The sequence below is a fragment of the Boleophthalmus pectinirostris genome, unplaced genomic scaffold, assembly GCF_026225935.1.
Source record: "Boleophthalmus pectinirostris isolate CB_2022bp ecotype Guang Dong unplaced genomic scaffold, ASM2622593v1 HiC_scaffold_21, whole genome shotgun sequence".
In the NCBI taxonomy this organism is placed as follows: Eukaryota; Metazoa; Chordata; class Actinopteri; order Gobiiformes; family Gobiidae; genus Boleophthalmus; species Boleophthalmus pectinirostris.
In genome coordinates this window covers 8,802,495-8,823,570 of record NW_026571175.1, presented here as the reverse complement: position 1 = coordinate 8,823,570, position 21,076 = coordinate 8,802,495, and the positions used below count along the sequence as shown (strand labels likewise).

General features: G+C 38.6%; 1 protein-coding gene across 1 annotated transcript in view; it reads left to right on the top strand.

Annotated features, from left to right (window-relative positions):
• The window catches only part of ext1b (exostosin glycosyltransferase 1b), a 353,934-nt gene that overhangs the window by 277,468 nt on the left and 55,390 nt on the right, over positions 1-21,076 (top strand). The window contains exons 2-3 of the mRNA XM_020939269.2: positions 12,426-12,519; positions 16,692-16,799. Coding sequence (XP_020794928.2) covers positions 12,426-12,519; positions 16,692-16,799 — 202 coding nt within the window. The remainder of the gene's footprint in view (positions 1-12,425; positions 12,520-16,691; positions 16,800-21,076) is intronic.

The following is a 21,076-nucleotide window of genomic DNA, read 5'->3' as shown; positions in this document are numbered from 1 at the left end:
AGAATCTTCAAATCAAAACTGAAGATATATTTTGCTTTGTACGGTACGAAATTGGTTAAATTTTACTGCTACTATGTTTTACTCATGCATGTATGCCTATGGTGGATTGTCCAGCAGTTACCATGGTGATAAAATGCACAAATTGGCAAACACAGACCAAAAAAGTGATAAAATAATCTGAAAACTCACGAAAAAAATCCAAAATGAATTTAAACGACGTATTTTCAAGCGCCTGTGATAAATACGAACGTTCATGGTCCTTGCGTTGCCTATAATGTTCCACAGTATGGCATTAACTTGTTTATTTTCATGGAGCAAGCAGATGACTTCACCAGGCCAGTTCAGATCTGTGGAGAGGCGAGCCTGCTCATAGTAACAATGCATGTTTTTGAAAGTTTGTGTCTGCAAAATAGATAAGTTTTACTCTCTAAGGCAGAAAATTCCAGGCAAAACAATGATATTTCCGTGGAGACAAGCAGGTAGCAGACCCCCCACCAGAAAAGTTGCATAGTACATCTTTATTATATCATATATTTAGCAGATACATTTTACTACTTACTACTTACTTAACACATATTGCCCCTAATTTCCAGAACTCGTGTTGTTTTTCAGCTTCGTTTAGTTTAAGGACCACAACAAAGCTTTAAATGGGCCCAGTTGCGTCTCCTCCTCTTTTAGACTCTTGACATTTCGTGCTTCTTTGCTTTTCTTTGGTGAACATTTGGCACCAGATCTGCGCCTTGTAGAGTCTCGCCAAGACCAGAGCTTTTTGGTAGCTGTCAGATGCCTGTGAGTTAAATACATTAGCTTAAGTGGAGCAGTTCAGTTACTCTGGTGTTTTTCATGGTCCTATTTTGTGCATTAAGGGCCCTGTCTGCTCCCCAAAGGATTTAACCAACCAGAAAGAAAGAGGATCTAAGCCACTGGGCACTGGGAGTAAGACTATAAGATGTGAGTGAATCCTGTTTAAAGGTCCTATATTACGCAAAATTGAGTTTGTTTATAATGTGATACCTGGAGTTGTGTTTTGTTTCATTCACACGTTTGAGTAATTCTTTATTATTAGTTTGTTTACATCTCCAAAGCTCAAAATGCTCTGTTCAACCTTGTGATGTCATGTTGTAGTGGTAGTTTTCAAGTTAACAGCTACCTTTAACCTTTAGTTTAGTACAGATTGGAAATTCTAAGGCTGGAATTTCATTGTTTCGAGTTTAAAAACACAGTGCACGGACTTAGCATATGACACCACAAGCTGGAAAAGAGCATTTTTAGTTTGAGAAAAGAACTCAGCCTAAATATGATTCATGAAATCACAAGAGGGAACAGAGCATTTTAAGATTCAGAGATGTAGACAGACTAATAATAAAGGAGTACTCAAACATATGTGAATGAAACTGAACTCTGGGAATGTTTTTGATGAGTTAACAACATTATAACATGTCTTCAAACTCACAGGAGTCAATTTTGTGTAAGGAACAGTTCGGAATTTTAGACAGAGGACCTCATTTCCTAGTGAGTCAGAGTGTTGGAGGCGTGTGGAGACACTTTTTTAAATATTTCATTCAGTCCTTGTATTTGCAGAGGTCACTGGTGCTAAGCAAAAATATGTCGAAGAAATGTCAAGGTGAATTTGATCTTTTATACCCTTTGGTTTTATAAAATATTTCTGAACTGGCTGTTGTTTCAAATGCTCACCAATGTCACTCTATTTTTCCCGATAGCATTTGACCCTTAATTTGACCCTTAATCCGTCTAGTATGACTCTTATTATAGTTCCCATTGCGTTATTCAATTGCATTAGTGTAATCTGTTTAAAGTTGGCTGTAGCTTTCAAATGATTTACACTAACTTACTAAGCTGGCAGATTTGCTTTTTGTTACACAACACGCTAATAATTTCATCCCCAATTTCCTTGTGTAATTTATAAATCAATTTCTCCTTTTATTATTTTCACCACTACCGGCACAAACCAACCTTCTAACCTCTGCTCTAGTGCACTGTGAGCTGTCAGAAACGTCCTTCAGGAGTGATTGAAACTAAATTTAGATAAACGCGATGACGTGTTTGGACCATCGGGGGACAGTGGAGGTGTGTAATGGACAAGTGGGCGGAGTCATCAGCTAATTCTGGGCTCACAATTACCCCTTCTGTGAGGATGCTCCGCTCTGTGTTACCTGTGTAATTACGACGGTACTAACGAAGGAAATTTAATGACATGTTTCCACGGCGACTGTGTGGAGTCGTTGCTGTGGTGATGGTTCGTGACAGAACAAGAGAGTCTAACTTTTTAAATTAAGAAAAGGTAAGATTGAGCATAATGACTGTTGTATGTGGATCAGTAGAAGAGTCTGTAGTCTGTTTAGCTGTGCGCCATCTTTTATTTAAAGATACAATGTGGAACTTTCTGAAGGTTGCACGTCACCTGTCTGATTCCATGGAGAGAAAACGTTAAAGCATATTTTGGAACATTCTCTATAGGGATAGATACGTTTTGTGGGATATTAGAACCAAAGCAACAACAAGCAGGAGTAGGCCCTTCTCCACATTAAATAAAAATCAGGTTTGTGGAAAAGCAAAGGTTTAGGCAAAGTTACAGGTCAGATCTGTGGAGAGAAGTGACCCCATTCACAGTAACAGGGTTCCCACAGTCATGGAAATCCTGGAAAAATCATGGAATTTTAGTATCTCTTTCACGCAACTACAGCGTTCTGTTAAATCCTCATGAGGCTATTAAGATTATTTCTGAATGTATGCACCTTTTGTTTAAAAGAGATGAAAATAAATGCAGTGACAGTATTTTGAATGTTAAAAAACTATAATCCCTATAAACTATAATCCACTTTATGGTTTATAAGGGGAGTGCAAAGGGTTAATATTTAATAGTTTGCCCTAAAAGTATGATCAATTCTACACATGTAGGGTGTTGTAAAGTCATGGATGAGTTTTGAAATTTTGTCAGTGAAAAAGAGCCCAGTGAAAAGGAACCCAGGCTGGTGCCTCCTAGTGCCTCCACTCAATTTCATGTCTCTCCAGTAGGTCAGGAATCAGAATACATGTTTTGCAAAAACCCTGGAAGTGCAAGTTCTAGCACCAGACAATAAGCAAAGAGCCAGACATTCTGTTGGCAACAATTCCTGAGATCGAGGATTTAAAGCTAGAACAAAGAGAATATTTGGTGAATTTTATCAAGGGGAAAGACATTATTGCCCTTCTTCCTACGGGATTTGAGAAAAGCTTAATATACCAGTTGGCCCCATTAGCAGCGCATCACATATGTCAAGACCAAATAGCAGCGATTGGTTAAATAAAAAAGCACATGCCTACCTTTGAGCGAACGAATCCTAACACTGCAAGGTCAGATGGTTTCTATGAAGTGAAACCGGCTGATGAATCAGGCTGTGAGAACCCAGCAATAAGAATGTACATTTTACAAGATGTTTAAAGGTCCTATATTACACAAAATGAACTCTTGTGAGCTGTTAAGTGATGTTACAAAGCTGACCTTCTCAGAAACATACCTGGAGTTGTATTTTGTTTCATTCACACATGTTAGCCAAAGTGCCTTTTACATTTTGTTCAGTAGAAATTACCAATTCCAGGTCTGATATTATCAAAATCAGTTTAGATTATCAGAATGATTTAATATAAAAACACGTGCAATGGAATAAATACAAGAAGGTCCATGCCACTGTCTAAACAACACAATAACTTCTCCATGGAGACAAACAGAATCCACTAGAAAAGTTACTCACTGCACCTTTTGCCTCGCTCACCCAAACAGATGAATCCCCGCTATAACCTTGCATATTGCTGTGTTGTCCATGAGCAAATCACTTCCCACACTATTCTTCAGTACTATAACTTTCCCCTGCTATTTAATTACAGGGCATTAAACAGATGGGCCTACCTGACAATCCACATAAAGAGAAGAGAAAAAAAGGAAAAACACGTTCAACAAAAAAGCTCGGAACATAAGCCAGGAGTCAAGGTCGCCACGGTTACCAGAGGGACCGTACTCAGACAGAGTTCAGTCATAAGTAGAGAGGAGAGGCATTACACAGGAAAACACATGGCCACACCAGGATCTCTTATTAAATCTGTATTAAAATTCTTTATTAAAAGTCTGAAAATCTGCTTAGACTCGCACATAAACAAAATGAGCACAGCAGGTGATGTTATCGGGCATTTGTGGTTCATCTGAGTACAAGAAGATGCTGATTTAGTGGTCTATAACTAATTAAATAAAATTCTAGCTAATAATAGTTGGATTTGGAGGTGCTTGCTTTGTCTGAATATTCCACAGTATGGCATTAAAGGTCCTATATTATACAAAATTGATGTTAGAATGTTGTTACCTCATCAAAAACATAGTAGAGTTGTGTTTTGTTTCATTCACACGTCTGAGTAATCCTGCGTTACTGGGTTCCCTACCTCTCCAAAGCTCAAAATGCTCTGTTCCACCTTGTGATGTCACAAAATTTTCAAGTTAATAGCAGGCAGGGCATGTCAGTAAGAAGTTTAGATTCAAGGTGTTTTTTTAAAATATCTGTAAGTGATTAAATTGTACATTGATTGTTTAAACCAGTGTTTCCCAAACTTTTTTTCTAGGGACCCATATTTTAAAAGTCCCAAAATGTTGCGACCCAAGTCAATAGACATTATTCGTAATTCACAAAAAAAATTTGTGACTGATTTACTGAACATTTATGAGGATATTGCATGGAGGAAGAAGTGTGGAGGGAGGGGGGTGCACGTACAAGAAATGAGGAGCGAGGCAGTGCACAGAGATGTATGTATATGTATATTGCAGACCTACATGCAGATCATGATAAGGCGCCCCAAGAAAATCTCTTGCGACCCAGTCTTTGGGAAACAAGTGGTTAAAAATGTCTTATAATAACTTTTCATATCAGCATGTTTTGATGTAAAAGTGACAGCAGCTGTCTTGAGTTTCTCTTCAATGTGGCACCTTTCATCTTCTCATGGTTTGGCTACTTTCACTTGCACACACTACGTCAGAAATGGGACTAAACTGAAACTTGACCTAGACTACACAAGGACTAAACCAAAACTTGAACAAGACCAAACCAGGACTGTTATAAACCCAACTGTCTGCAACTAAATTTTCCATATTACGCCAAATTTACTTTTGTGAGCTTTAAGCCAAGTTAGAATGTTGTTTCGTCATCAAAAGCGTACCTGGGGTTGTGTTTTGTAACTTTTTATTGTTAGTTTGTCTACATTTCTAACGCTCAAAATGCTCTGTGCAACTTTGTGATGTCATGTAGTGGTAGTTTTCCAGTTAACAGCAACTTTTTACATTTAGTTCAGTAGACACGGGCAATTCTAGAACTTAAACTTTCCAAATCATTCCAGTGAAGGTGTGTGGAGTTTAAAAACACAGTGGAGCACTTCCTATATTACCTAGGTAGAACAAAGTGGTTTCCGTTTGAGAGTAGAACATGTGAGAATGAAGCAAAACACAACTCCAGGTCTGTTTTTGACGAGGAAACAACATTATAGTAACATAGAGCAGATATAAATAGCGTAATATGGGCCCTTTAACATGTGATTTCTTCGACAAGTCCCTTTATATTTTTATCACATGCTTCTTTAGTCCAGACAGACAGCTGGTATAAAGATATGACTACAGGTGACAGTGAGAAGGTGTGAGGGTCTGTGTCTGTCAGACGTGTGCGCCGAGGAGAGAAGATGTGTGAAACCAAGGTGGGATTTTTAGCAACGCTGTAACGTCCATTTTCATGAGAGGATACAGGAGCCAACTGCATTGAGAAGCATTCAGACCAGACTGCGTCACCCAGGATTTGGCTACGGTCCATTTTTAAGGCTCTTTCTGTAATGTAAAATACGGTTATGTAAGCCGTAGTTTGTCTCTTATGGTATTTTTGGATTTGAGAGATTTACTTGCGTCCAGTGACAAGTGAGTTTTTCTTGCAGCTTTCAGAGAATAAACAGGAAGTACTGTGTCACAAGTTCTAGGTTGGAAAATGATGAATGAATGAGCGAATTGGGGAATTATTCAGTGCTGCTGATAATTACTGATTCTGAAAGTTCAGCCGATATCCTGGTTGGACTAAAAGTTGGCCCAGAAAGTCTCATACAAAGCTGTTCTGTAGGTACTTCAGAGATAAATAACAGCTACGTCACACATTTAGATCAGTTTTGTCTGTTTTTATTTTTGTTTTAAGGAAACAAATGCTGTTTTCAGTCAGTGGTATTTGTTGATATCAGGTTAATATTAGGCTACGTTTATATGTTGACGGTCTGAACAGAAGACGCAAAATTGGCATTGCATCTTCACTTTTTATTCCGAGTTTAGACGAGCGTTTTCGGGAGGAAATCTGCATGCAAACGGTGATGCAAAAGTGTGTGGAATTCGATTGGGTATGCATGCCAGGTTTCTGTGTAATGTATGTATGTGACGTAAACGCGTACGCGACGTGAGCAGATCTGACCAGAGTTTTGCGTCTTGGGCAGTGTAGACGGAAGCACTACGGCGGAGTGTATTCAACTTTTCCACTCTGGAGGGTAGTTTCAGATTTTTGCGTTTTTAAGCTCCAAAAACGCTGTCACCTTCTTATCTTAACAAAAGGCACTTCCGATAAAATATTTTGTCGTTTTTACCCACAAGCGTTCTCGTGTAAACAGGTGCTTAGTTTTAGTATTAGTTAGTATCGGAACTGAAAAAGCTGGATTGGTGCATCCCTATAACAAAGTATACAATTCTAATTCTCTTGCTATATTTGATGAGGTTTCACTGCAAATTTCTATGATCTGGCCAAGATTTATATCAGGTTATTCATCTTGTTTTCAGATTTATCATTTACTTACTAGTTCTGAGATGTGTAATTCTAGTCTAGAGGTAGTTAATTTGAAGAGAACTTGTCAAGTAAAATGATCTTGCGGCACAGACATATAATTTCACAACTTTTAAGTCATTTTCTGATAGATTTAAGAGTTTATATCATAAATTTTGGCCAAGCTTTTTTGCAATGTTGGTAGATCTACATGCTACATAAAGGGGAAATATCATAACATAAAGATGGTATGATGAAATGTCTAAATTCATACTTTACATGACCAGAGAGTTAAGTTCAGATTTAGTTTACTATACAACTTTTCTGGTGGTGGGTCTGTCAACTACTTGTCTCCATGGAGATGTCATTGCTTTGCCTGAAATGTTCCAAAGTATAGCATTATTCTTAAATTAAATGCATTTCATAACAGGTTTTTTATTGCTCAAAGCCTGCGTCCTTACCGTTTGTTTTCATGGAGCTAATCTAATGCCATACTGTGAAACATTTCAGGAAACACAATAGCATCTCTACGGAGACAATCAGCTGGAACATGCAATCCATCAAAAAAGTTACATAGTGAATCTTTAAATGCTGAACAAAAAATTGTAAAGTATAAGGAAAAATAACCAATAAAAACTGACTCACACGGGCGTCTCTCTGGTTGCTTTGTCCACTTGTCAAAACACAGAAGTTGAGCTGCAGTTTTGCCTTCATATATATTGTATAGAATCGTCTCGAGTCCCTGCGTGCACTTGTGTAGTTGCCTGGTTGTGGTTCTTTCTCAGAGCGCTGCCTCAGCACTAGCTCGTGGTCGATAAGAGCTCAGAGGTGCATGTGGAGTGGGACTACAGCCTTTCCCTTGACAGATCCTCCTGGACCAGACACCAGAGATCAGGGACCAGGATGGATGAGGCCAAATGATGAATGATTCCCTCCTCTCTGTTAACCCACAGCCCCCAGAAACCTCATATTTCATTCTGGCGCTATTCTTAAAGGTCTGCTGGAGAGTCCGTCATCTGCTTGTCTCCGTGGAGATGTTGTTGCTTTGTCTGGAATGTCCATATATATGGCATTACTCAATAACGTGGGTTTTTATTGACTGAAAAACGTGCGTTCTTGCTCTAAGTGGGCTCGCCTCTCCACGGATCTTACATGTGACTTGGCCCTATGGCGTCGCCTGCTGTCTCCGTAGAGATAAATAAGAGTAAAGCCAAACTGTAGAACATTCCTGGCAACATTTCAACTTGTTTTTTTTTTTGTTTGTTTTTTTTACTTTTCTGGTGGAGAATCTGCCATCTGCTCGTCTCCATGGTGATTTTATTGTTTTGCCTTGATGTTCCGCAGCATGGCATTAAACAAATACCACAAAAACGTGCATTCTTACTGTGAGCGGGGCCTACTTCTCTACAGAGCTGACCTGTAACTTGGTCTGGTGATGTGGCTGCCTGTCTCCATGGAGATAGTTAAATTAAATGCCATACTGTAGAACATTTCAGGAAAACATAATAACATCTACACGGAGTCAAGCAGGTGGCGGACCCTCTACCAGAAAAGCAATGGACCTTTAAGATTACCTCAGAGTAATCTTGACTTTTATTTGTATTGTATTTGGTTTTTTTATTACTTTTTGGCAAATAATAACACGTCTGCAGCTTGTATTTAGTTGATTTTTTTTCAATTAAAACATTTTATTTATATGAAGTATTTATATTTCTATTTAAATAATGATATGACGTACTTACATTTTGACATAGAGTTCTGTAGTGCAGTTAAGGACAGCAAAATGACAAGTGTTAAAGTACAAAAAGTTGACGGAGAGTACTGAGTTTTCAAAGAACAGTGGACGACCGATTATTCTTTTGTTCAGTGTAAGGACCATGTAGTTTGTCTGATATATAAAGAAAGTGTGATGGTTTTCAAAGAATATAATCTGCGTCGCCAGGATCGTTCAATTCTTTTATACGGCCGACCTGAACCAGACCCTCATTACAGTCAGGAGCGATAATGTGGCCCCCAGAGAAAAAAGTTTGGTGACCCCTGGTATAGATTAGTATCTATCACAAGGGAGACAAGCAGGTTACAGCACTATGCCACATTACAGGTCAGATCTGTGGAGAGTTATCCCTATTCACAGAAGCGATTATTTTATTTTTGAGCAATAGAAACATTCGTAATTAATAAATGCTAGATGTATATGTTTATGTCACATTGTGGAACATTCCAAAGCAATAACATCTAGATGGAGACGAGTAGAAAACTGACCCTCCGCCAGAAAAGTTACGCAGTGTGGCTTTAAACATCCCATTTATTCTCCTACCAAAATGATGTGTAAATAATTTGAACCCACGCCCTTTAAACCTGAACCTGTTTTCTTGTGTTGTGTCTGTTTGGTTTTGCTCTGACCGCTGTGGAGGAGGCAGGTGTCACCCACGCCTCATTGGTCCGTCCCAGCTCACTGTCCCATGAGGAGGCTACATTTGGGAGAGCGCTGCCGCCCCCCCCCCCTTCACCCGTACACCTGCACTGAGAGATAGAGGACAGAACATGTGCTGTGTATCTGTTGGCTCTGGTTAAATAAATACTGAGGAGGATTACAGTTTTGAAAGGGGAACTCTTCAAATGGAAGATTGAATTTTGGCTTATTGTAAATCAAAAGTTTAGTTTGTGAGAATGTTACATAACCGGTAGTATCAGTTATTTCAGTTATTTATAAGTTTCGGTTTCAGCGTATTGATACTTTGCAGCCGTCAATATTCCGTGGACGTGTGATGCTAACAGTAAGCACTGCTCTGTCTGAAGCTCTACAACTTAAATTAGGCTTTAAGAGTTTTATTTTAACACAGTCTGACCAGAAAGAGCTGACTTAATTGGAACTGCAATAGATGAGCTTTTTTGTGCGGTTAAATAAGTCTCTTAAATAACATTACAGACACAAGCTATTATTAGACAACTGTTTTTTTTCTGTCAGAACAGTTGGTTAATTAAAAACATGAGCCAACTGTTTTTTTGTTTTGTTTTTTTTAGAAAGCTTTTTCAGTTAGTCACGCTCACCTTTAAATTAATTTTGCATTTCTTTATCGATATGAGTTTTCAGACTTAATTTTTTTAACAGTGGTCGCTTATGTGTGCATTGTGTCGCCATGGTAACAGCTGAATATTCCACCATACACATACTGTACATGTAGAACACCCCCACCGTCATGTCACTGCAAAGTATCAGTATGTGATTTATTCTCACAAAACACAAACATTTGAAAAAGATATTTTTATTTGCCATGGTATTACACTTAAACATCACTGAGAGAAAAAGGTCCATACTTTGCATTTTCTGTTGCCGTTTTGACCTGTGAATTTGATGAACACAGCGTAATGTACGTAGTTCAACAGTGCAACTTCTCCCAAATATTTGTTCTATTCCGTCTTCTTTTTCCTTTTCACTCCAGAATCAGGGCGTAATTACCTAAACGCTGTGGCGATTGCATCAGTTTGTTTAGTGATCTGCATATTTGCAATGATCAAAGCCCTTTTTTTGATTTGGGGAAATTACAGCTGCACATACAACAGCAGGGGTCCTAACAAGCCGCAAATAATTAGTTTTTAATCTGTACAATTGTTTTAAAATGCGCTCTGAATACTGAAACGTAGACGAGTACTTATAAATAAAAGATGTGCAAGCTTATAAGTAATATGACCTATGCTACAGTTGTTTATATTGTGTTACAGAAGCATTGAACTTTCTTGTTTTCACTTTGACTAAATGACTTTGTTTAGATGTTGCAGTAGTTTAGTTAGCAGGGTGTCTTGGAACAATAGGGTTGGTCTGAGTTCTGATGATTGCTTGATTTCCTTTGCCAACTATTCACAATAAGAACAGGCATCTGGCTTACATAACTGTACTTGCCGGTGGTGTAGTGGTTTAAAGGTCCTATATTACGTAAAATGGACTCTTGTGAGCTTTAAGCCGTGTTAGAATGTTGTTACCTCATCAAAAACACACCTGGAGTTGTGTTTAGTTTCATTCACACATATTTGAGTAATCCTGCGTTATTAGTCTGTCTACATCTCTAAAACTCAAGATACTCAACTAACTATGCAGGATTTATGTGTTAAATATGTGTGAATGAAACAAAACACAACTCCAGGTCTGTTTGTGATGAGGAAACAACATTATAACATAGATCACAAAATGGCGTAAGCATTTGCCAGGCTGGCGCCACCTAGTGCCTCCGCTCAATTTCATTTCTCTCCAGCAACTAGGTCAGGAATCAGAATACAATAGATGGCTCGCAAAAACCCCAGAAGTGCAAGTTTGGGCACCAGCCAATCAGCGAAGAGTGATATATTCTGTGTTGTCAACAATTCCCAAGATTGAGGATTTAAAGCCGGAATAAAGAGAATTTTTATCAAGGGGGAAGACGTTATTGCCCTTCTTCCTATGGGATTTGGGGAAAGCTTAATATACCAGTTAGCGCATTACATACGCCACGACCAAATAGCAGCGATTGGTTAAATGATCAAAAGTACCCACCTACAGTCGAGCGAATGAATTCTAACACTGCAAGGTCAGACGGTTTCTACGAAGTGAAACGAAGTGATGGCCGATGAATCAGGTTACTTGGACCCAGACTTGCCAGTTCAAATCCGGTCTGAGTACATACTGTCAATCATTGAAATCCAATGCCACCTATATTCACAGTCAGGAAGGGCATCTGACTTAAATAACTGTACTTGACCATGGTTTAGTGATGTAAGGTTACGTTTATATGATGACGGTTTGAACAGAAGACGCAAAAGTGGTGTCGCGTTTTCGCTTTTTATTCCGCATTTAGACAAGTGTTTTCAGGAGGAAATCTGCGTGCATACGGTGATGCAAAAGTGTGTAGAATTTGATTGGGTATGCATGCCAGGCGACTAGGTGGTGCTATATGTGACATAAACGCGTACGTGATGTGAGCAGTTTTGCGTCTTGGGCAGTGTAGACGAAAACGCTACAGCAGAGCGTATTCAATTTTTCCACTTTGGAGGGTGGTTTCAGTTTTTTGCATTTTTAAGCCCCAAAAACGCCATCACCGTCTAAACAAAAGGCACTTCCTATAAAATATTTTGTTATTTTTACCCACATGCATTCTTGTGTATACAGGCCTTTGTGAGACTAGTTCGCTATAAACAATTTCAGTTTTTTTGTCATCATATTTCAGTTTTTATTTGGTTAAAATGAAATTTCAAATGAACCAATACTTCAGTTCTACAATCAGTAACACATATTTTTTGTATACTGTCCTTTAATTCACTTTGTTGTCATAATTTAAAGGAGCACTGTGTAACTTCTATGGTGGACGGTCCGCTACTTGCTTGTCTCCAGTATGACATTAAAGATATATGACTTGTATTTATTCAGTTGCATGTGTTTTATAACTCAAAAACACCAGCTCTATTTCCATACTGTGAAATAATCCAAGCAAAGCAGTAACATCTCCAAGGAAACAAGCAGGTAGTGGACCCTCAATGAGAAAAGTTACACAGTGCATCTTTGACTTCTTAAACTCTAGATTTTCATTGTCTTAAACTTACAACTTACCACGTATTCTTCCTGCTTGTCTTTTTCAGATTTGACTACAAAGAGATGCTCCATAACTCCACCTTCTGCCTGGTCCCTCGCGGCCGTCGTCTGGGATCCTTCCGTTTTCTGGAGGCGCTACAGGTCAGAGCCGCCTCCCACTGAGATTTAATTTAGGTTTCATTCTGTTTATATTAAAGGATCACTACACTATTGGCCCCAAACTTTTATTAAGCACATACCAGACCACCAGTGAAGGGGAGAGGAGAGAAGAGGGGTCCACTGGAAAATGTTTTGTGTTTTCCAATTCACTTTGTTTTTATGGCGCATTTTATATACAGGGTAGTTTCCAAAGAGTTAGGCTTGGTAGCATGATGGATTCAACCAAATTTAATCACAACATTTCTTTAAAAGCTATACAATTTAATCAGGATAATCGATCTAGTCAGGAGAATGGTAAATATGGATGAGGTCCGAGACTTGGCCAAAAACATGCACAATAAGCAAAATCCTCCAGCTAAGGTAGTCCTGGCCAAGCCTAGCTTAAGAGCGGGGAGTCCCTTGGGTGCTATACACTTGGGTCAGCCACAGCTCCTGACAGATTGCCACAGTGGTAGTGAAGAATGGGTCAAATGCAAAGGGCAAATTTAATTATAGGGATCAGTAAAGGCTATACTAACACAAGGATTGCCACGTTTTTCAACCTGGGAACCTTCCAGGATCACAGTGCAACCCACCCAGGACCCCCACAGTTAAATTGAATTGATGACAGTATAATTATTTTACAATTTCATGCAGCAAAACTTTAATTTTGTTTAATACAGTTTTCATTTTATTAGATTTTATGTTTAATTGTGTTATCCAACTCATAACATATTCACAGTTCAATTTGATTACATGCATTTTTTTAACCAGTTGAAGAAAAAAAAAAAACATTGACATTGAAGTCTCTTTTTCAATGGTGACCTGGGCCAAAGTGAAACTGTATAAAAAATACATTAGCAAACACAGCCAAAAAAGTTTTAAAATTGCCTGAAAACAAAACTGAAACAAAAATGGATTTAAAGGGACAGTCCAAAATTTTAGACATAGGACTTCACTTCCTAGTTATCCAGAGTGTTGGAGATGTATGGAGACACTTTTTAAAATATTCCATCCAGTCTTTGTATTTGCAGAGGTCACTGGTGCTAGGCTAGTGCATGTCAATGGCCATAGTTAGCCTGCCACTAAAAGCACCCAAAGCAAATCTATTATTACATCAGACTGTAGATGTAAATGTCTGTGTCCATAGAATAATGTTTGAAATAAAACTAATCTTGCATCGCATAAATCGTCGCATGTTGAAGGACTATTTTCTCATATATCAGTCCGCCGCTGACAAACTTTCTATCAGGAAGTCTAACTCGCAGCTGCTGCTTAGACATAAATCCTTCAAATGCAAGGTTGGTTTTACTTCTAAAATAATTTTAACGACACAGACATTCACATCAACAGTCTGGAGTTATAATTGAATTGCTTCGGGTGTTTTGTGGAGTGGGTAAGACTGTTTTTAGTGGCAGGCTAACTATGGCCATTGACATGCACTAGCCTAGCACCAGCGACCTCTGCAAACTACAAGGACTGCATGGAATATTTAAAAAAGTGTCTCCACACTCACTAAGAAATAAGGTCCTATGTCCAAAATTCCAGACTGTCCCTTTAAACAACACATTTTCAAAAGCCTGTGATCAATGCAAGTGTTCATGGCCCTTTTTAGGAGTATGATTTTAAACACAAAAGGTCAGGGTAACCAATTGATACTGTGACTGTTTTGAGAGAGACTTGTTTAACAGTGATACAAAAATCTCACCTGTTGAAGTTCCAGCTTTCTGGTTTTATTGCATTGAACCAAAGCTTTAAAAGTCTAACAAAGCCTCAGACAGAGCATACCTACAGTTAGCATCACACCCCGAGAGAATGCTGAAAACAATTATGTGACTAGACCAATCAAAGCCTTTTAAACCAGACAATAACATTCTCAAATCAGTTCTCGGTTGAGTCAGAGAGCTCGTACAAATGTTGTGTTGAATTGTTCAGGATTGTCTAAACAGGAAGTAGTTGTGATGATCAAAGCCGCTGTGGTAAAGGGAATACTTTTGTTTGGTCTTGATCATGTGTCAGATAAAAGATGCTTTCACTTTAGTTTAAAACCACACTGGATTCTTTTACAAATCTGCACAAATACCAAAGTGTTTGAAGTGTCGCCCTGAACCTCTTCACATCAAACTCTTATTAATCAGTTTTGGGAGAATTTGATTAAGCAGACTTGGATACAATATGAGATTTAAATGAACTGTGTAGTGTAAAACATGTGTCTGTGTTTTTGTAATGCAGCCACAGCTTCGCCTCAACAAGAACAAAAGAACTGGAATCTAAATAGTTTGGAATTAAACAACAAATTAACAAATTATAATAGAAAAAATAAAGGTAAACAATATTATAAAGGGCAATTATGATGCTATTTTCTGATCTATGTTATAATGTCGTTTCCTCATCAAAAACAGACCTGGAATTGGGTTTTGTTTCATTCACAAATCCTGCATAATTGTCAAACAGAAAACACTCTGTTCCACCTTGTGATGTCATGTGGTAATACAGGAAGTGCTCCACTGTGTTTTGGAACTCCATACACCTTCACTAGAATCATTTGGATGATTTCATGATTTTGGAAGTGCCAATCTCCACTGAGGCCCTGTCCACACTAGTACGTATTCGAATCGTTTTCATTGTGCATGCAGTGTTCGTCCACACTAACCCGATTGAAAATGGCTCCAGAGATGGAACGATCTGGTGCTGCCAGCTCCCACGAATTCATCTGAGTATGGATCTGATCCGGCACTGTGTGGACACCTGAAAACGCTGATACACTGATGTAGGTCTATACACTGTGAAGTAATTCACCGCCAAAATGCTAAGAGGCTAGAATACATGTCCATTCATAAATACGGTCTATGCTATGACCTGCAGACGTATAATCTCTGAAAAGTTTAACATGACCCGTCTCCAACATGACAGAAGCACAGAATAGACTCACCATCAGCAGAACACCCCTCTGTCACAGAAAGAACACTCATATTCCATTGAGTTGCGTCCTGTAGTCCGACAGAAGCGCACAAGGAGCGAGCTGTTTTTTGATCGCTCAGTTTATGCAAATTAGTCATGCGGTTTTAAGTTTTGTTTCTCTAAAACGTAAACAAATAAGGAATTATTGTGGACACAGAAACGATGTGTGTGGACGCAGATAGTTTCAGATACGGTGATACGCGGATTTGTTTCAGTGTAAACGGAGTCTGAACTAAAGATAGCTGTTAACTTGAAAACTACCACCGCATGACATCACAAGGTATAACAGATCATTTTGAGCTTTGGAAATGTAGACAGACTAATAATGCAGGGTTACTCAAACGTGTGAATGAAACATAACACAACTTCAGATCTGTTTTCGATGAGGTACCATTCTTACAAGAGTCCATTTTGTGTAATGTAGGACTTTTAAGATTTGTTTTTTTTTCATATAATGACGTCTGATGTTCGCCTTCTACTCGGTCTAATACAGTCTACTCATCTGCAGTGCCTCTTTGCCTCTTCGCACCACTCGTCTCTCTCCATCACTTCTCTCCCTCTTCCTCTTTCACTCACTCTCCTCCATTCCTCTCTCCCTCTCTCCATACATCCTCCTCTTGTAGATGTCCTCTGTCTTTCCCTCCTTATCCTCCACAGACAAGAGCTCTTAACACTAACGCAGGGCTAATGCAGATGTCTCTCAGCACTTCAGTCACTTTGGCTCACTCACAAACTTGTACAATGTAATCTACTAGACCACTGCCTTCACTGCATTGTTATATCACTTATTTGATTCTTAAATAATATTTTTTGGAGCAGCACTGGCTTATCAGGTAGAGATTTGCCCACACTAAACCCAATATTGAATGATTAAGTAGTTGTCTATTTTGCGTCAATACAGATATTTTAAGCAGCTCTTAGACTGCTTTTTTAAATGCTAGAATCAGGAAGTGCACTGTTGGCATCCTAGTTATTGTTGGCATTGCTGTGATGACAGAACTCCACTCTGGTCTCTGAGAGTTGCGTAGCATGCTTATAAATAGTGAATAATTATAATGCTCTGAATGCATAAAGTAAGTGAGGAATAACTTTGGACTCTCCAAATTGTTTAAAATGAACTAGTTCTGTTTTTCAGGGTTAAAAAAAAATCAGGTACAGCTCTTTTAAGTATCAATACTGACATGTCCGTGTGTGTGTGTGTGTGTGCTGTCCAGGCGGCGTGTGTCCCGGTGATGCTGAGTAACGGCTGGGAGCTTCCTTTCTCCGAGATCATTGACTGGAAAACTGCAGCGGTCATCGGGGACGAGAGGCTCCTACTGCAGGTAAACACAAAATATATACTGTGCATACGTATACGGTGAAGCAAGGGGGTCTTTAAGGGCGTTTTCACACATGTTAGTTCTCTCTGTGGAGCCACCCCAGTGCGCTCTAGATTTCCCGAACAGTTTTACTACACTGAGGACTCATTGCGCTCACCCCGTTCCAGAGTGTGAGTAGAGCCGCCCTGAGACCTCCTGTTTGAAGTGCGCTCTCAGAGCTTTTAATGCGAATCAGAATGAGACGGTCATGTTCACACGGACCCAAACACTGCTCTGAGTGAATGCTCTTTTACATCAATCTAACTAGAGACAGCGAGAAAATGACCTGAAATGATCATAATTAATGTGATGATGACAATAGGGCTGGGTATCATTAAGAAGTTGCATACCTCGATACACAGGCCACGATATTTGAGAGTTGCATTGTACCAGGTTGTAGCACAAGGGCTGATTTCCACCTGTAGTCCATGGGTAGGTTCATTGATTGATTTATTGCATTTAATTGACTTTAGCTATCAACTGTTCATCCTGGAGACCTATGTAGCATGTTTTGGGTTATTATATCTCGATACAGTGAGCTTTCGATTCAATACGATATATTTCAAATCAATTCAATACAATTCTAAAAAAAATAAAGGCTAAATCATGGCTGTGATACTAAAAGTCTTTGTTAAACCACTTCTTTTGCAAAGGTCATATGAAACACAAACATTTTAATCATCAAAACACATAAATGAGTTTCCTTCCTCTAAACAAGCAAGCAGCTGTAGTGATGTAACAAAATAAATACTTTTGCCGATATATTGATACAGCAGCCCACAATATCAATACTGTATCACCACATTAAATAATACAAGATATTGATATTTTGATATTTTTGCACACCCCTAAATGACAATATTTTTATGTTTTTATTTTACTCATTAAGATGTAAAGCTCTGTGTTTGTAAAATCATCACAGTGGGGCAGCAGTAAAAGAAGAGCAGATCAAATTATAGTTAAAAAAAAACATGCAGTGTTGGGGAGTAAAAGATTACATGTACCGGAGTTATGTAATCAGAGTACAAATTATGAGTAACTGTATTCGGTTACAGTTACTGTTTTAATGAGTGGTAATTGGATTACAGTTACTTTGTTGAAATAAATGGATTACACGGCGGTATTTTCCTGTTTTCCTTTTTTCGTGTTTTGGGCTATATCCCCCTTTTTTTTCCGGTAATTCTACTCATTGCCTGAAACTAAACCAGGTCTAAACTAGATCTAAACCAGGTCTAAATCAAGACTAAACTAGATCTAAATCAGCTTCTAAACCCAGCTCTAAAATCAGGTCTAAACCAGGTCTAAAACCAGGTCTAAAACCAGGTCTAAAGGAGGTCTAAAACCAGGTCTAAAACCAGGTCTAAACCAAGACTAAACCACGTCTAAATCAGGTCTAAACCAGGACTAAAACCAGGTCTAAAACCAGGTCTAAAGGAGGTCTAAAACCAGGTCTAAACCAAGACTAAACCACGTCTAAATCAGGTCTAAACCAGGACTAAAACCAGGTCTAAAACCAGGTCTAAACCAGGTCTAAAGGAGGTCTAAAACCAGGTCTAAACCAAGACTAAACCACGTCTAAATCAGGTCTAAACCAGGACTAAAACCAGGTGTAAAACCAGGTCTAAAACCAGGTCTAAAACCAGGTCTAAAACCAGGTCTAAACCAGGTCTAAACCAGGTCTAAACCAGGTCTAAACCAGGTCTAAAACCAGGTCTAAACTAGGTCTAAACCAGGACTAAACCAGGTCTAAACCAGGTCTAAACCAGGTCTAAACCAAACCAGGACTAAACCACGACTAAACCAGGACTAAAACCAGGTCTAAACCAGGTCTAAAACCAGGTCTAAACCAAGACTAAACCAGGTCTAACCAAGACTAAAACAGGCCTTAAACAGGACTAAACCAGGTCTAAACTCAAAACCAGGTCAAAACCAGGTCTAAACTAACAGGACTAAACCAGGTCTTCTATCTAAACTAAACTCTAAAACCAGGTCTAAACCAGGTCTAAAACCAGGTCTAAACCAGTCTAAACCAGACTAAACCAGGTCTAAAAAAGACTAACAGACTAAACCAGGTCTCTAGTCTAACTCAGGTCTAAACCAGGTCTAAAACAAGATTTAACAGGACTAAATCATGCTGTATGGGCGGGTCTCCTCGTCTTCTATCAATAATATTTTTAATACGTTTAAGTAAAGTCTGGGCTTTTTATTTTCTATTAGCAGACAAAACATCTTATGTTACGATCCTGGTCTTTGCTTCTCTACAGCAAATCAAGTAATCCAAAGTATTCAGATTACGTTACTCACTTTAAGTAATTGAATGGATTACGTTACAAACTACATTTTCATTTTTACATGTAATCTGTAATCTGTAGGGGAATACATTTTAAAAGTAACCTTCCCAACACTGAAAACATGTCACATCCATGTTTATCTAACAATGAGTTTCACTGCTTGAAACTGTAATAAGTGAGACAGTACATCAGCAGAACAACTGCAGGATGTCTAGTCCTTGTTATCACTATATTCCTCCATGCTCTTTCTCTAACATGCTCACAGATACACACACTGAAAAGGCTTTTGTTCAGAGCCACCCAAAAGTCATTACACGCACTTTAAACCTGGAGAGAGTCTGAATGCTGATCTCATGTCTCTCTAAAATCGCACCAAAATGAGTTCTGTATTTGCTTATATTTAGGTTTTCTGTTTCTATTGATCACTGTATTTTGTTCTTGCTTAAGGATGTGTATTTTAATTGATGTGATACTAGTTCCTTTTATACTCGAGGAAGTGTTTGGTAATGTGCGTGCCAGACACTGTAATTACATTGTTAATTTAAATCTGACTATGTACGCCTGAGGGTTTTTGAAGTGAAAGTGTCAAAAACAAAAGCACAAATCTATTTTAAATGCACCTGCCCAAACAGCTGTAGAGTGTTTGTGTTACTTCTTGGCAGCTGTCCAAATTGGAGCGGAGCATAGAAATCTTTGTATTTCAGGCGATACAAGCATACAATAGTAATTAAAACATTTCTGACATGCAAAAACGGTCGCAAACTTCCTGAAAAATACGCCATATGTTGAGTTCTAATTTGTGCAATTAAAGACATGCTAGGTGAAGAAAGGACTGCAGAAAACACTTGGAATTTTTAGAAGCAATAATATTTTAACTAGTAGTATAACAGATTTAAGTTTATAATCAGTGTTGGGAAGGTTACTTTTAAAATGTATTCCCCTACAGATTATAGATTACATACCCCAAAATGTAGTTTCTAGTGTAATCCATTCAATTACTTAAAGTGAGTAACGTAATCTGAATATTTTGGATTACTTGATTTGCTGTAGAGTAGCAAAGATGAGGATATCTTCACGACTTTACTTAACTGTATTAAAAATATTATTGATAGAAGAGGAGGAGACATGGTCCACGCAGCATGATTTAGTCCTGTTAAATCCTGTTTTAGACCTGGTTTAGACCTGGTTTAGTCCTGGTTTAGTCCTGGTTAAGTCCTGGTTTAGACCTGGTTTAGATCTGGTTTTAGTCCTGGTTTAGTCCTGGTTTAGACCTAGTTTAGACCTAGTTTAGACCTGGTTTTAGACCTGGTTGAGAGTCCTGGTTTAGTCCTGGTTTAGTCCTGGTTTAGTCCTGGTTTAGACCTGGTTTAGACCTGGTTTAGACCTGGTTTTAGACCTGGTTGAGAGTCCTGGTTTAGTCCTGGTTTAGTCCTGGTTTAGACCTGGTTTAGTCCTGGTTTAGACCTGGTTTAGTCCTGGTTTAGTCCTGGTTTAGACCTGGTTTAGTCCTGGTTTAGACCTGGTTAGTCCTGGTTTAGACCTGGTTTAGACCTGGTTTTAGTCCTACTTTAGTCCGGTTTTAGACCTGGTTTAGTCCTGGTATAGACCTGGTTTAGACCTGGTTTTAGACCTAGTTTAGACCAGGTTTAGACCTGGTTTAGCCCAAAATGTGAAAACAGGAAAATACCGAAGTGTAATCAATTTATTTCAACCAAGTAACTGTAATCCAATTACCACTCATTGAAACAGTAACTGTAACCGAATACAGTTACTCATAATTTGTACTCTGATTACGTAATTCCAGTACATGTAATCTGTTACTCCCCAACACTGTTTAGAATGTAGCGCTTTTCAAAGACACTCCTCTTAAAATTTAACTTTTACAATAATCTGAGCTCATATTCGTCCTAATGTACTCCTGGATCAGTCCTGGACAAGTCAAGGATTATT